The 16804-nt window shown below is 38.9% G+C and overlaps 1 protein-coding gene and 1 non-coding gene across 2 annotated transcripts; both read left to right on the top strand.

The window, feature by feature from the left end:
• The first annotated feature begins 3918 nt into the window (after positions 1-3918).
• LOC123059371 (histone H3.3) lies at positions 3919-6228 on the top strand. Its single transcript, XM_044481954.1, has 7 exons — positions 3919-4076; positions 4510-4528; positions 4847-4927; positions 5116-5192; positions 5284-5374; positions 5481-5581; positions 6150-6228. Exons 1-7 carry the CDS (start codon positions 3919-3921, stop codon positions 6226-6228), a joined length of 606 nt encoding a protein of 201 aa, XP_044337889.1.
• On the top strand, positions 6150-6232 carry LOC123063813 (small nucleolar RNA SNORD24). Its single transcript, XR_006430569.1, has one exon. It is a non-coding gene; the product is annotated as a small nucleolar RNA SNORD24 (small nucleolar RNA).
• The last annotated feature ends 10572 nt before the right edge of the window (positions 6233-16804 follow it).

Consider the following 16804-nt stretch of genomic DNA (forward strand, 5'->3'; position numbering starts at 1 on the left):
CACCAATTTTTAGCTCATTTCATTCATCCAATCTCTCTCACTAGTTTTCCCAAGTTTTTGTCCATATAAGAGCATTGTGAAGGAAGTACTACTTTGGCATGTCAAAATGATATCAATTTTCTATGATGCTTTCCTATGCCCAAATAACCATCCTCCACCAAATTTCAGCTCAATCCATTCATTATTTTGAGCCCAGCTTCAACATTCATATTTTTGTCCAGTGTGGTACTTTGCAAAGCAAGTACCACCTAGGATCCTCCTTTTGAGCTGAAAATTTGTGAATACATTCTCCTTAGTAGATGATCGTCCTCGGCTAAAACTCACGCCCATTGGCCATGTGCATTTCCCGTACCGCTAATCAAACACTTGGCTGCTTATTCATGTTTGAGCATCGATCGGTCTCCTCCTGAGAATCTTATGTTGTGATTTTCTTCCTAGTACCTACCTGGGGAGTGCCCAACCCACTAGACATGCCTAGGCCGCCCAGAACACATGGAAACGTCACGGCCACGCGGTGACCAGGCGGCAGGCATGCGAGTTTACGCGCTCTAGAGTTGGGGGCCTCGGCCACCGCCCAAACCTCGAAGTATCGCCACCAAACCATGTATTTATGATTAAATAGGTACTTATGTAACTAGAAATGATTTTTGGAAACAATAAATAGCAAACTATGAGGCAGCTGCAGTTCAAATTTGACCCGCTTCCTACTGAATCGGCGGGAATTTGTCTTTTTCACCAGAGGTGGATCAAAAATTTTGACACCCAACCATTTTGTCAATTGTGCATTAAATATGGCCTAGTATTTTATAAAATTGATTAGGTCCAATTTTGCAACAAATATATGGTAGGTCCTTCACAAAAAAAAACTCATTTCAGGCACTCGGAAAATGGAAAATGGTTTTTTCGTCCAAAGAAAATGAAAACTTCCTTAGGCAACATTGTTTGCCATTTCAATATGCACCCTTGTGCACAATATGAGATCATTTGAACAAACTATGCCATGAATGTGGCCATAAGATTGATCATTTGGCTTGAAAGCCATGAATCTTCACACTTGATAGCTCATTTCTGAGAACACTTTTTAAAATAATTACTGTATTACAATTTTATTATTTTTCCTGGAAACTTGTTCACATATAATGACACAAATGCGAAGGTTTTCCAATTTTTTGATTTTTTTTGAATTTTTTATGCCCGTTTCAAAATGCGGTCAAAACGGCGGGCTTGACCGTTCCTAGCTAGTGGTTGAATATTGGAATTTTTTGGTGTTTCTCTGATTAAATAGATACTTATGTACCTAGAAATGATTTTTGGAAAAAATAAATAGCAAACTATGAGGCAGCTGCAGTTCAAATTTGACCCGCTTCCAACTGAATCGGCGGGAATTTGTCTTTTTCACCAGAGGTGGATCAAAACTTTTGACACCCAACCATTTTGTCAATTGTGCATTAAATATGGCCTAGTATTTTATAAAATTGATTAGGTCCAATTTTGCAACAAATATATGGTAGGTCCTTCACAAAAAAAACCTCATTTCGGGCACTCGGAAAATGGGAAAATGATTTTTTCGTCCAAAGAAAATGAAAACTTCCTTAGGCAACATTGTTTGCCATTCCAATATGCACCCTTGTGCACAATATGAGATCATTTGAACAAACTATGCCATGAATGTGGCCATAAGATTGATCATTTGGCTTGAAAGCCATGAATCTTCACACTTGATAGCTCATTTCTGAGAACACTTTTTTTAAATAATTACTGTATTACAATTTTATTATTTTTCCTGGAAACTTGTTCACATATAATGACACAAATGCGAAGTTTTTCCAATTTTTTGATTTTTTTGAATTTTTTATGCCCGTTTCAAAATGCGGTCAAAATGGCGGGCTTGACCGTTCCTAGCTAGTGGTTGAATATTGGAATTTTTTTTGGTGTTTCTCTGATTAAATAGATACTTATGTACCTAGAAATGATTTTTGGAAAAAATAATGAGCAAACTATGAGGCAGCTATAGTTCAAATTTGACCCGTTTCCAACTGAATCGACGGCAATTTGTCTTTTTCACCAGAGGTGGATCAAAGCTTTTTTCTCCCAACCATTTGGTCAATTGTGCATTATATATGTCCTAGTATTTTATAAAATTGATTTGGTCCATTTTTGCAACAAATATATGGTAGGTCCTTCACAAAAAAACCTTATTTCGGGCACTCGAAAAATGGAAAATGAATTTTCCGTGCAAAGAAAATGAAAACTCCCTTTGGCAACATTGTTTGGAATTCCAAGATGCACCCTTGTGCACAATATGAGATCATTTGAACAAACTATGCCATGAATGTGGCCATAAGATTGATCGTTTGGGTTGAAATACATGAATCTTCACACATGATAGCTCATTTCTGAGAATACTTTTTTTAAAATATAATTACAGTATTACAAGTTTATTATTTTTCCTGGAAACTTGGTCACATATAATGACACAATGCGAAGGTTTTCCAATTTTTTGATTTTTTTTGAATTTTTTATGCCCGTTTCAAAATGCGGTCAAAACGGCGGGCTTGACCGTTCCTAGCTAGTGGTTGAATATTGGAATTTTTTTGGTGTTTCTCTGATTAAATAGATACTTATGTACCTAGAAATGATTTTTGGAAAAAATAAATAGCAAACTATGAGGCAGCTGGAGTTCAAATTTGACCCGCTTCCATCTGAATCGGCGGGAATTTGTCTTTTTCACCAAAGGTGGATCAAAACTTTTGACACCCAACCATTTGGTCAATTGTGCATTAAATATGGCCTAGTATTTTTGAAAATTGATTTGGTATAATTTTGCAACAAATATATAATATGTCCTTCACAAAAAAAACTCATTTTGGACACTTTAAAAATGGAAAATGATTTAAAAAACTAATTTCTCCTAACTCTTTTAAAAGATATTTGTCTTATTTTGATTTGTCATTATTCCTAAAAACTAAGGTCAAATTTGATGAAACATGAGAAGATATTTTATTTTTATTTTTATTTTTCAGATCATAAAATAGCCAATATGATTTAGCACCTTACTTTTTAGTCGATTATGACCAATTTAGATGGTCAAAAAATGTAGTATTGGTATACTGCATTCTGATTGGTCCAGGAGCATCTCACGCGGATCGTGCCTAATCACCGTCAGATGCTCCTGGATCCGACGGCCCGCCTGTCTCACCCACGTCGCCCAACCCACAACCCGCACTCCCTCCCACGCACCCAACCGCACCCAACCCCTCATGCCCACTCGCCTCTCTCTCTCTCGAACCCTAGTGCTCCACTCCTCCCTGGCCGCCGCCACCTCCGGTGCCCTCTGTCCGGCGAGATCCATATGGATCGATCCCCTCCAATCCGCACCACCTCCGGCGCCCTCTGTCCGGCGAGATTCATATGGATCGATCCCCTCGAACCCTCCAACCCACGACTCCTCCTCCTCTCCTCCTCTCTGGATCTCTGGATTGACCCAACCGCTTCTCCCCCAATCCCGGCCTCCTCCATGCCGAGCCGAGAGACACTCCCCACTTCCAGCCGAAACCCTAGCCTGAGACCCCTTCCTCCTCAATGGCCAACCCCTCCATGGCGGCCGGCGGCAGGGTGCCCTTGGCGGAGGGGGTCCATGCCGTCGGAGCCCAGATCCGCAACCGCATCCGCGTGGCGCCCGTTGATTGCGTGGCTGCGGCCCTGGCGACGCGATGGCAGCGTCGGCCATGGCGGCGTTGGAGGCGGCGAGCCAGTCCTTGAGAAACCGCGAGATCCTCGGCGCCGTGGGCACCACCGCGGCGGTGCTAAGCACCACCGATGCCGATTGGGTCCAACGAGGCCGACAAGCCGCTGCGGCAGATCGGTGCGTCGTTCGAGCAGCTCGCGGCCGTCGCCAAGCCACAGCACCAGCCCGCGATGGCGGCGGGGGACTTCTCGCGTGCCTGCTCCAACGTCTCCGTCCTCTTTGGCTGCCTCGGCATCGCCTTCAAATTTGCCTTGATGGACTACATCGCCAAGGCAAGCGGCCGCTCCTCAGCCCCCCTCTCCTCCCCCGCTACCTGCTCTGCTGTTCGGTATGCTACTTCATTGTGCTTGTACTGTATGTGGTAAAATTTCTGGTGATTCCTTCCCGAGACATTGATTTAGTTGTGTGAAGCTGAGAGGTTTGGGATGAAATGACCATTGCTTGTTCAATCAGTAAATTCTTCAGTGTTCTTGGCTTCTTAGTACATGCACATTGAGTACATGCACATTCACATTTATTGTATCTGAATTGTATCAACTTGCCAGTTAGCTAATTACTAAAATCATGTGCACATAACTATGTGAAGTCATTCAACCATTACATGTGATAACTAGGAAGCATATTTTTATCAGTGGACTGCTATTTCTTTTCTTGCTTCTGTTTGCAAAATTAGGTGATCATGGTAGCCTTGTTTTCTTTAGTGTTAAAAAAGTACTAGGCTGCAGTTTTTTAGTGTGTCATCTTTATATGTGTCTTTCGAGTGAACAAACTATGCTAAAGGTAGATCAGGACTTTCATCTGAAGTGGAATTCTATCTTGGGTCTGATATTTTGAATGAAAAGTTTTAGTTAGAAATACACTGCTTTCTATCTGAAGGGGTGTATAGCTGTGTTGTATGACGTTGTTAGTTTTTGATGTACAAAAATTTGGTAGGTATTCTAGGCTGATGATTGTTGGGACTCTATAGTTATTGAATGGATTTGCTAGCAACAAGGTGCCAGGCACAATTTACTGGTTATGAGAAGACTATAGTTGTGTTATTGTGATATTCAATTTATAGAATTGACTATGTTCTGTTTTTGCTTCAGGTAAACCAAGGTTTTGCTCATGGCTCGTACTAAGCAGACTGCTCGTAAGTCCACTGGAGGAAAGGCTCCTAGGAAGCAGCTAGCCACCAAGGTTTGTGACTGCAATATTGATAGTTTACCTATGCCATGTCTTTATTTATGGTTTAGGTAAATTGAACTGGGTATAATTTGAACCTCAACCTTCATTGCCAGCTTATGACCAGATATCCTACTGATGTATATGGACTATCATGGTATTATTGTTAATTTGACCATGTGCTCTACTTTGCTTTTTGACAGGCTGCCCGTAAGTCTGCTCCCACAACTGGAGGAGTGAAGAAGCCTCACCGTTACCGCCCTGGAACTGTTGCTCTTCGGTGTGTAAAATCTTCCAACCTATTCTAGCATGTGTTATAGTTTTGTTTTGAAGTATTCTCAAATGAGTAAATTTTGTGCTTGACTTTGCAGTGAGATCCGCAAGTACCAGAAGAGCACGGAGCTGCTCATCAGGAAGCTTCCATTCCAGAGGCTTGTTAGGGAGATTGCCCAGGACTTCAAGGTGATCAATCAACTTGTGCACTACATTGTGATGCTCCTGTTGTGTCAACTCTTATAGTATGATGAATCAAGTAAACTAAAAGCACCATCCTGTTCTGTCTGTGCAGACTGACCTCCGCTTCCAGAGCCATGCGGTGCTGGCCCTTCAGGAGGCTGCAGAGGCCTACCTGGTGGGTCTCTTCGAGGATCCGTGGCGAGAGGGCTTAAGGTGCTTGCTTTGCCTGTGGGAATGTCTCTGGCGGGCATCTGTGTCTGCTTTTGCTGCTGTTTTTAGTGATTGTTTGGAACTGCTAGCTCTAATTTAAGTTACTTCTCGTTCCCCTGTTTCTGCTGTTAGTATTCCCATGGCAATTTAGGTAACTATAGTAATACTGTACAAGAAACATCATTGCATTACAAGTTGGGTTTGAATCTACTTGTGAGCAACTGGGTGCGCCCATTCTAGAAATATGATATGTAGATTTGCTTCACAGAACTGATGATGATGCACGTATTTGGAACAGTCCAGTCCATTCTCACAACCAATTAAGTCCAGAGCTCACACCTCTCTGTTGATGATGCACGTACATTCCAGTTAAAGAATAACACATGATTAATTAATTCTTGGGCTCTTCTAGCCGTGCTTCTTACTCTAGGTTCCAAGTAGAGATTCCTATATACGTATACTTGCTTTGCTGCCGATTCCTGACTCTGTCTGTCTGTTTTGGAACTGTAAAATGCAGTGATGCCAAACATCGCCTCTGCTTCAACTGATTAATTTTCTGTGTGCCAAACAGAGCCTGTGATGTTATCAAAATATTTGCTACTCTTAATGGGTTTATCCCACTTGATGATCTTAACCACCAAGATCTCTGAGGCTCTTATTTCTAGTCTAATGTTATCAGTACAGTACATCCACTGTTTGCATGATAGATACATATATGTGACATCAATTTGTTGTTGGATATTGCTGGAAACTAGCTATGTCACATCAATTTCTTGGTTGTCTAGTTTGTTATGTCACATCAATTATATGCTTTTTCTGAGATTGTGTTTTAGCTACTGCCACTTTGAGCTGTTGTAGATTTTAGTTATCAATTACAACAAAGCATTCTTACATTCCAGACTTGATCTTACTACTAAATAGCACCCCATGTTGTTGTTGTTGTTATTCACCCTATCCTTGTTGTTCTGTTTTCTTGTTGGCAGATATTTTGAGTAAATTCAAGACGAAAGATGTTCAAAGAAGCTCCAAGACATTCTTATATAGCAAGTTATGTAATAATAGATGGGTTATCTGGGAATTTAATGTATCTTCTCTCTGTTTGTGAATGAAATAGTAATTATGTATGTGATTTAATGTATCTTATCTCTGTGAATTTCATGTATGTTTCAGAATTACTATTCCTGTTTCATATGAAATAGTAATTATGTATGTGATTTGAAAATGTGTGCAATGAAAACATGACTCATGCGACCCACTTATCAAAATAATTTGAGCACATTTGAAATTTCTGACGTGTGGGACCAGTGTATGATATTATGATATTTGGGACAAATTTAAAACAGTGGAAAATAAAATAGCAAAAAGTAAAAGATCATACGCTGTAAAAGGCCGCATCTAGAAATAAAAAGGCCAAATTGTTGGGCTAGGCCCATGTAGCTAGAGAAAATTAATAAAGAAAATATACAGTAAAAAGGCCGAATTGTTGGGCTAGGCCCATGTAGAAAACCGGATTGGACCAGGCTGAATCTTGTGCCAGATCAGCTTGCCACGCTGGATGCCTACGTGGCCTGGGGAGGTTGCTAGTGACCAAAACGCCACAGTAGACGTATTTTGGTCATAAACGTCTTCGACCATTCCATAAGAAAGGTCGCTAATGTCAGTTTATGACAGCCAGCTTTTGACCTTATGTTTTTGGTCACAAAAAGGTCACAAATGAAAATTTGTGACCATTCAGTGACCAATAGTGGTGGTCACAAGTTGACATATTTCTTGTAGTGTGTTTGAAGCGACATATATCTTTTTGGGAATGGGTGATTTCATCGACGTGGCATGAATCTCCTAGTAAAAACAGATCCCTTTGCTATTGGAAATTCGCTCAGCAAAACATTCTCAACACCCCTATTGTCTACTAGATTTGGTAGTTAATTTTGCATTCTACAATGCTAGTCATTGTTACTGTTAACATGCTTGTTTTGTGCTAAATCTATCACTGGGGTGGGGGTCCGGGTGTCCTTACGTTTAGATGAACCTTGCTTTAATTTTGTTCTGTCAATCCTCTATCCAAATTGATCAGTTGTGTTATGAATACATTACCATGCCTAATGTAGCAAAGTTATCAGTGATGCATAAGCTTTTTTCAGGGTTGTGATCTGTAATATATGTGGTTTTTCTAGCTATGTTATGCATAATTTACCATACCTTATGTACACAACTTATCAGTTGAGCATAATCGTTTTTTAAGTAGCGATGTGTAATATATGTCTATTTTACTAGATGTGTTATGCAGAAATTACTTTGCCTAATGCACACAACTTATCAGTGTAGCATAAGCATTTCAGCGCAGTTATCTGTAGTAAAAAGGTTTTTACCAGCTCTGTTATGTATAAATTGCCTTACCTAATGTACATAACTTAATGTAGAATAAGCAATTTTTTCAGGGTATTTATCTATAGTGTATGTGTATTTTAACAGCTCTGTCATGCATAAATTACCATGTCTAATGTACCCCAATTTATCAGTGGAGCACAAGCAAGTTTGGCAACTGATCCACATTTTTTTTCATCATGTTCTCTATGATTTTTTTTCTTATGTATATTGTGTGTTTGTACCATATTTTCCATGCCATTGTCATTTGTGTTTCTCATTCATTTTTGTTTTCCATAGGTAATTTCTGCCCATTTTACATGTTATGTTTATTGTTTACTGGGTCTGCTGTGAATACTTTATCAGGCTTATTCTATTATTAGTATTACCATGTTTTCTAGTAGCATTTTTCTATCGTGTCACTCCACCGTGATCCTGTCAAATATGTTTTTCTTTTTGAACAGGGATTCTGCAAATGCTCCTGTAGCTGCATGTAAGGACTTTCTTTGAAAATTTATCAAAAGAATTCAGCAGCAACGCGCGGGTCATCATCTAGTTATATGAGAGGTCTAGGATACAAGTGTCCACGACTCCATACTATACTACTCAGAGTTCAACTGTAAACTATCTTATTCACAATATTCGACACAACGCTAACATGTCAAAGGAGAGGAAGTATGCGATTGACGACATCAATGCTAGGATCATGATGCATCGTGAGAGGCAATGCTGATAGTAGGTAAAACAATGGCGGTAGCAACAAAAAATCATCAAAGTTCATGAATTGATAATACCACGATTTATCATGTCATGAAATTTCGGATCCAAAATCAAAATGTGTCATGATGAAAAAACTTACAAAAAACACTAGTTAAGCATTTACTGTGTTCATAGGCCGAATGTTTTGCCCAATTTGAACCAATCACTATTTTGCGGCCCAATTTGAACTAATTACTATTCATAGCTGATGTCTACTACACAACTTTATTCTTATAGACACGTGTTGGGCCTCCAAGCGCAGAGTTTTGTAGGACAGTAGCAATTTTCCCTTAAGTGGATGACCTAAGGTTTATCAATCCGTGAGAGGTGTAGGATGAAGATGGTCTCTCTCAAATGACCCTGCAACCAAATATAAGCAATCTCTTGTGTCCCCAACACACCCAATACAATGGCAAATTGTATAGGTGCATTAGTTCGGCGAAGAGATGGTGATACAAGTGTAATATGGAGAGTAGATATTGGTTTTTGTAATCTGAAATTATAAAAATAGCAAGGTAATTAATAGTAAACGGGCACAAAAATGATGTTGCAATGCTCAAAAACAAGGCCTAGGGTCCGTACTTTCGCTAATGCAATTTCTCAACAGTGCTAACATAGTTGGATCGTATGATTATCCCTCAAAGTGTAACGAAGAATCACTCCCGAGTTCCTATTAGCGGAGAACAAAAGATAGGAATTGTTTGTAGGGTATGAAGCCACCTCAAAGCTATTCTTTCCGTTCGATCTATTCAAGAGTTCGTACTAAAATACCACAAAGCTATTGTTTCCGTTTGATATATCCTAGACTTCATACTAGAATAACACCAAAGCATATTCATATTCATAATACTCAATCCACACAAAGAACTATAAAGAGACCCCAAAGTTTCCGTCGGACAAAAGATAATAAAAACATGCATCAACCCCTGTGCATAGATTACCCCAATATCACTGCGGGAATCCGCGAGTTGAATGCCATAACATATATCAAGTGAATCAATATGATACCTCATTGTCACCTTAAGTATTCACACCGCAAGACATAAATCATGTGTTCTCATATCTGAATATTCAATCCGACAAGACAAAACTTCAAAGGGTAAAGATTCAATTAATCACAACAAGAGTATAGAGGGGAGAAACATCATATGATCTGACTATATTAACAAATCCCATGATATAGATCACGAGAGAGAGAGATAAAACACATAGCTACCGGTACAAACCCTCAGCCCCGAGGGTGGACTACTCCCTCCTCATCGTGGTGTCCGCCAGGATGATGAAGATGGCCACCAGAGATGATTCCCCCCTCTGGCAGGGTGCCAGGACGGGTCTAGATTGGTTTTCGGTGGCTACGGAGCCCTGCAGCGGCGGAACTTCTGATCTAGGTTAACCCCGAGGGGTTTCGGAATATTTGGGAATTTATAGCGCAAAGAGGGGGTGCGGGAGGCCACCAAGGTGGGCAAAACCCACCTGGGCGTGCCAGGGGGTCCTGGCGCGCCCGGGTGGGTTGTGCCCCTCTCGTGGCACCCCCTAGGTGTAGCTCTGGCCCAATGGGTTCCTTCTGGTCCAAAAAAAATCCCCATAAAGTTTTGTTGCGTTTGGACTCCTTTTGGTATTGATTTCATGCGATGTAAAAAAACAAGCAAAAAACAGCAACTGGCACTAGGCACTAGGTCAATAGGTTAGTCCCAAAAAATAATATAAAGTTGCTATAAAATGATTGTAAAACATTCAAGAATGATAAAATAACAGCATGAATACTTCATAAATTATAGATACGTTGGAGACGTATCAGCATCCCCAAGCTTAATTCCTACTCGTCCTCGAGTAGGTAAATGATAAAAGAAATAATTTACGAAGTGTGAATGCTAGCAAAGTGCACAAGTTTGATCAATGATAATTTCAATCACTTTTCCTAGCATCATAACAGCAATTCTTTCTTATAAAACTTTTCATGTTATAGTGGCAACCCATTCACATGTTAAGGTTCAAACAATGAATTCTCTTGAAACCCAACAACCTATGTTCTCAGTCACCAAGCAATTGCAATTCAACTTATTCAACAAAGTTTAAGTAAGAGCTCCACATACTCAACCATCATATAGTCTTCTATGATTGCTAACACTCACCTTGTACACATGAGCAAAACGTTTCAATCGGACACATAGAAATATAGGGGCTTATTGTTTTGCCTCCCAACGTATTCACCTCAAGGGTGATGTCAACAATAATAACTCATGCTACCCATATTCAACTAGACATATGTGCCTAGATCTTTCCTCACCACATGATGCTTACCAAAAGAGAAAAATAAAAAGGAATAGAGAGGAAAACTTTGAATCTTTGCATAAAAGTAAATACATAAAAGTAAAAGATAGGCCCTTCGTAGAGGGAAGTAGGAATTTGTAGAGGTGCCAGAGCTCAAAGCGAAAATTGAGAGATAAAGACATTTTCAGAGGCATACTTTTCCCACCAAAGGAAACGACTTAGAGCTCCCAACACTTTCCATGCTAGATAAATCATAGGCGGTTCCCAAACAGAAAATAAATTTTATTCCTATTTCCACCATACTTTCACTTTCCATGGCTAGTTGTATCCACGGGTGCCCTCCGTACCAACACTTTCCAAGGAATTTATTATTTGACACCATAAAGTAAATTCATTTTTCATTTTGGGACTGGGCATCCCTAATACCTTTGCCTTACTCTCATGCAATGACAAGTGAATAAACACTCATCGTGAGAATAACACATCTAGCATGGAAAATATTGGCCACCCCTCACCACCTCGCGAGCGGTATGAGCACACAAAAGAGAAATTTATTTTTTAAAATTAGAGATGGCACATACAAATTTGCTTAGAACGGCACGGAAATACCACATATACGTAGGTATGGTGGACTCTTGAAAATAAGATTTGGGTTTAAGGGTTTTTGGATGCACAAGTAGTATCTCTACTTGGTGCGGAATTTTTGGCTAGCAAAGATGGGGAGAAAGCACCACATGTTGAAGGATCTATGACAATATAACTTCTATGTGAATATGAACAAACATGAACCATCACGTTGTCTTCCTTGTCCAACATCAACAATTTTGGCATATAATATTTTGATGGGGGCTCACAATCACAAAAGATTTCCATGATAGTGTATTTGCATGTGAAAGTTATCTTCCTTATACTAATTATTCATGAATTGCTTGTATGACCAATATTGTGATTTCCAAGCCTCAAAAGATTTCACTTTGTAAAACCAATGTGTAGCTACCACTAGGCATGATATGATTTCAAGTTCATGACATTCAATTTATTCAACAATTTACTCATAGGATATAAGTGAAGCACAAGAGTAAATGACATAGAAAAGAGCTTCGTTGACGGGATGTGAATGCCGCTTACTTAGCCTCCTTGGCAACTATGTAAGGACTATATTTTATTTAAAACTTTAATATCTAAGCATTTTATTAAAACACCAAGCAAAAACAAAATAAAATGACATTCTAAGAATAGCACACATCATGTGAAGAAGCAAAAACTTAGGCTCAACCAATACTAACCGATAATTGTTGAAGAAGAAAGGTGGGATGCCTATCGGGGCATCCCCAAGCTTAGATGCTTGAGACTTCTTGAATATAATCTTGGGATGCCTTGGGAATCCCCAAGCTTGAGATTTTGTGTCTCCTTAATTCCTCGCATACCACGGTTTTCCTAAATCTCAAAACCTTCATCCACACAGAACTCAAAAAGAACTCATGAGATAAGTTATTATAAACCAATGCAAAAACCTTATCACACTCTACTGTAGCAAATCAAAAAAATTATTATTGAACATGGCATACTAAATGCCTCTACATATTTAATACTCCTATCCTCAAATAGAATCATTAAACAAGCAAACATAACAGCAATCTGTCAAAACAGTATAGTTTGTAAAGAATGCAAGAGTATCAATACTTCCATAACTCCAAAAGTTATGAAAGTTTCCCACACTGTAGAAAATTTATCAGATCTCGTTATGCAAAAGGTCTCAACATTTTATCACATTCTGACTTTTCTACGGAATTTTTGCAACAGTGGTAAACTTTCTGTTTTCAAACAGCAACATATAGACTTGCAAAATAAGCATGGAAAAGGCTATCAATGCCACTTTTATTGAAATTAAAGATACAAAACATTATCATAAATAATAGAAAGCAAATCCTAGCAAAATAAATTGACGCTCCAAGCAAAACACATATCATGTGACGAATGAAAACATAGCTCCAAGTGAGGTTACCGATAATGTTGGAGATGAAAGAGTGGATGCCTTCCGGGGCATCCCCAAGCTTAGTTGCTTGGATCTTCCTTGAATATTACCTTGGGGTGCCTTGGGGATCCCCAAGCTTAGGGTCTTCTCACTCTTTATTCTCCTCATATCGACATCTCACCCAAAACTTGAAAACTTCAATCACACAAAACTTAACGGAACTTTGTGAGATAGGTTAGTATGATAAAGAGCAAACCATTCCACATTTGGTACTGTCAAATACAAGATTCATAATTGTTCTCACACAATTCCTACTTTAGCATATCATTTCCAAAATTTATACTGAGCAATATAAGCCATAGAAACTAGCAAACAAGCAAACTATGCATTGAAAACAGAATCTGTCAAAAACAGAACAGTCTGTAGTAATATGTACTCCAACCATACTTCTGCTTCTCCAAAAATTCTGAAAAATTAGGACAACCTGAGAAATTTGTCTATTAATCTTGTGCAAAAATAATCAGCATTTTATCACGCTTATGTTAAAAATGAGAATTGTTTTCCTGAGTGCAAAAGTTTTTGTTTTTCAGGAAGATCAAATCAACTATCACCATAAGCCATCCCAAAGGTCTTACTTGGCACTTCATTGAAACAAAAGCTATAAAACATGATTACTACGGTAGCTTAATCACGTGAACACACAAAAACACTAGGTAAAAGTGTTGGGTTGTCTCCGAACAAACGCTTTTCTTTTATGCCTTTTAAGCTAGGCATGATGATTTCAATGATGCTCGCACAAAGGATAAGAACTGAAACATAACAAGAGCATCATGAAACACATGGAAAGCACATTTAAGCCTAACCCACTTCCTATGCATAGGGATTTTGTGAGCAAACAATCTACGGGAGCAAGAATCAACTAGCATAGGAAGGCAAAACAAGTGCAACTTCAAGAATTTCAACACATAGAGAGCAAACTTGATATTATTGCAATTCCTACAAGCATAAGTTCCTCCCTCATAATAATTTTCAGTAGAATCATGAATTAATTCAAAAAAATAGCTATCACATAAAGCATTCTTTTCATGATACATAAGCATAGAATTTTTCTCACTCTCCACATAAGCAAAATTATTATCATGAATAGTAGTGGGAGCAAACTCAACAAAATAACTATCATGGGATTGAAGATTAAAATCATGATGACAAGTTTCATGGTTGTCATTATTCTTTATATCATACATGTCATCACCATAATCATCATAGATAGCAACTTTGTTGTCATAATCAATTGCAACTCTTACAAAATAGTGAATTCATCATCAAATAAAGTCATGACATCTCTGAATCCACTTTCATCAATATAATCATCATAAATAGGAGGCGTGCAATCATCATAATAAATTTTCTCATCAAAACTTGGGGGACTAAAGATATCATCTTCATTAAATATAGCATCCCCAAGCTTATGGCTTTGCATATCATTAGCATCATGGATATTCAAAGTATTCATACTAACAACATTGCAATCATGCTCATCATTCAAATATTTTGTCCCAAACATTTTATTGACTTCTTCTTCTAACAATTGAGCACAATTTTCTGATCCATCATTTTCAAGAAAGATACTAAAAAGGGGAAAATTTTGTTTTTGCCACTCTAGATTTTGCCAAGTTTCCTTATGCCACTCTAGATTTTTGACATTTCAGTATTGCCACTCTTAGCTTTTGAAAAATATCACAATTGCCATTATGTGGCAATAGCAAATTAATTTTATTTCACTTTTGCCACTCTAGCTTTTGACAATGTATCACAATTGCCACTCTAATTTATTTTGGTTTTGCCACGGAATGGCAATTGTGATAATTGTCAAAAGCTAAGAGTGGCAATACTGAAATGTCAAAATCTAGAGTGGCATAAGGAAAATTGGCAAAATCTAGAGTGGCAAAAACAAAAATTTCCCATTATAAAGATGACCAATAATATGATGCAACCTAAATTCCATTTTTATATAGTTTTCATTTATAAACCAAACTTGTGATAAAACAAGAAACTAAAAGATTCAACTGCAAGATCTAAAGATATACGGATACGTCTCCGTCCTATCTATAATTTTTGATTGTTCCATGCCATTATTATACAACTTTTACACACTTTTGGCAACTTTTTATACTATTTTTGGGACTAACATATTGATCCAGTGCCCAGTGCTAGTTCCTATTTGTTGCATGTTTTTTGTTTCGTAGAAAATCGATATCAAACGGGGTCCAAACGGGATAAACACTTACACAGATTTTTTTGGAATATACGTGAATTTTTGGAAGTGTAATCAACGCGAGACGATGCCTGAGGGGCCCATGAGGGTGAGGGGCGCGCCCTGGGCCCTCGTGGCCACTCCATAAGGCGGTTGGTGCCCTTCTTTCGCTGAAAGAAATCCAATATCTGAATAAAAATCGTGTCAAAATTTCAGCCCAATCTGAGTTACGGATCTCCGGGAATTTAAGAAACGGTGAAAGGGCAGAGTCAGGGAGCGCAAAAACAGAAGGAAACAGAGAGAGAGATCCAATCTCGGAGGGGCTCTCGCCCCTTTGCCGCCATGGAGGCCATGGACCAGAGGGGAAACCCTTCTCCCATCTAGGGGGAAGGTCAAGGAAGAAGAAGAGAAAGGGGGGCTCTCTCTCCTATCTCCCGGTGGCACCGGAACACCGCCGGGGCCATCATCACGACAACGATCTACACCAACAGCTTCACTGCCGTCATCACCAACTCTTCCCCCTCTATGCAGCGGTGTAACCCCTCTTTTACCTGTTGTAATCTCTACTTAAACATGGTGCTCAATACTATATATTATTTCCCAATGATGTATGGCTACCCTATGATGTTTGAGTAGATCCGTTTTGTCCTATGGGTTAATTGGTGATCGTGATTGGTTTGAGTTGCATGGTTTATTTTTGGTGCTGTCCTATGGTGCTCTCCATGTCGCGCAAGCGTGAGGGATCCCCGTTGTAGGGTTTGCAATATATTCATGATTTGCTTATGGTGGGTGGCGTGAGTGACAGAAGCACAAACCCGAGTAAGTAGGTTGTTTCCGTATGGGAGTAAAGAGGACTTGATGCCTTATAATGCTATTGTTGGGTTTTACCTTAATGATCTTTAGTAGTTGCGGATGCTTGTTAGAGTTCCAATCATAAGTGCATATGATCCAAGAAGATAAAGTATGTTATCTTATGCCTCTCCCTCAAATAAAATTGCAATAATGATTACCGGTCTAGTTATCGATTGTCTAGGGACAAATAACTTTTCGTGACAAAAAGCCCTCTACTAAAACTAATTTAGTTGTGTCTTTATCTAAACAGCCCCTATATTTTATTTACATGCCCTTTATTATCTTGCATACCTAGCCTACAACACCTACAAAGTACTTATAGTTTCATACTTGTTCTAGATAAGGCGAACGTTAAGCGTGCGTAGAGTTGTATCGGTGGTCGATAGAACCTAAGGGAATATTTGTTCTACGTTTAGCTCCTCGTTGGGTTCGACACTCTTACTTATCGAAAGAGGATACAATTGATCCCCTATACTTTTGGGTTATCAAGACCTTTTTCTGGCGCCGTTGCCGGGGCGCAATAGCGTGGGGTGAATATTCTCGTGTGTGCTTGTTTGCTTTATCACTAAGTGATTTTTATTTTCCATTATAATTTAATCTCTATCTTTAGTTATGGATATGGAACACGAAATACCAAAAAAATTAGGTTTATTTGCTACTCATGGAGATGGGGAACCTCCTAAAACCCTCGATGCTCATTATGTGAAAGATATTATGCACTACTTTAATAATCCTGAGAAAACCCAATTCA

Source organism: Triticum aestivum, chromosome 3A, assembly GCF_018294505.1.
Source record: "Triticum aestivum cultivar Chinese Spring chromosome 3A, IWGSC CS RefSeq v2.1, whole genome shotgun sequence".
NCBI lineage: Eukaryota > Viridiplantae > Streptophyta > Magnoliopsida > Poales > Poaceae > Triticum > Triticum aestivum.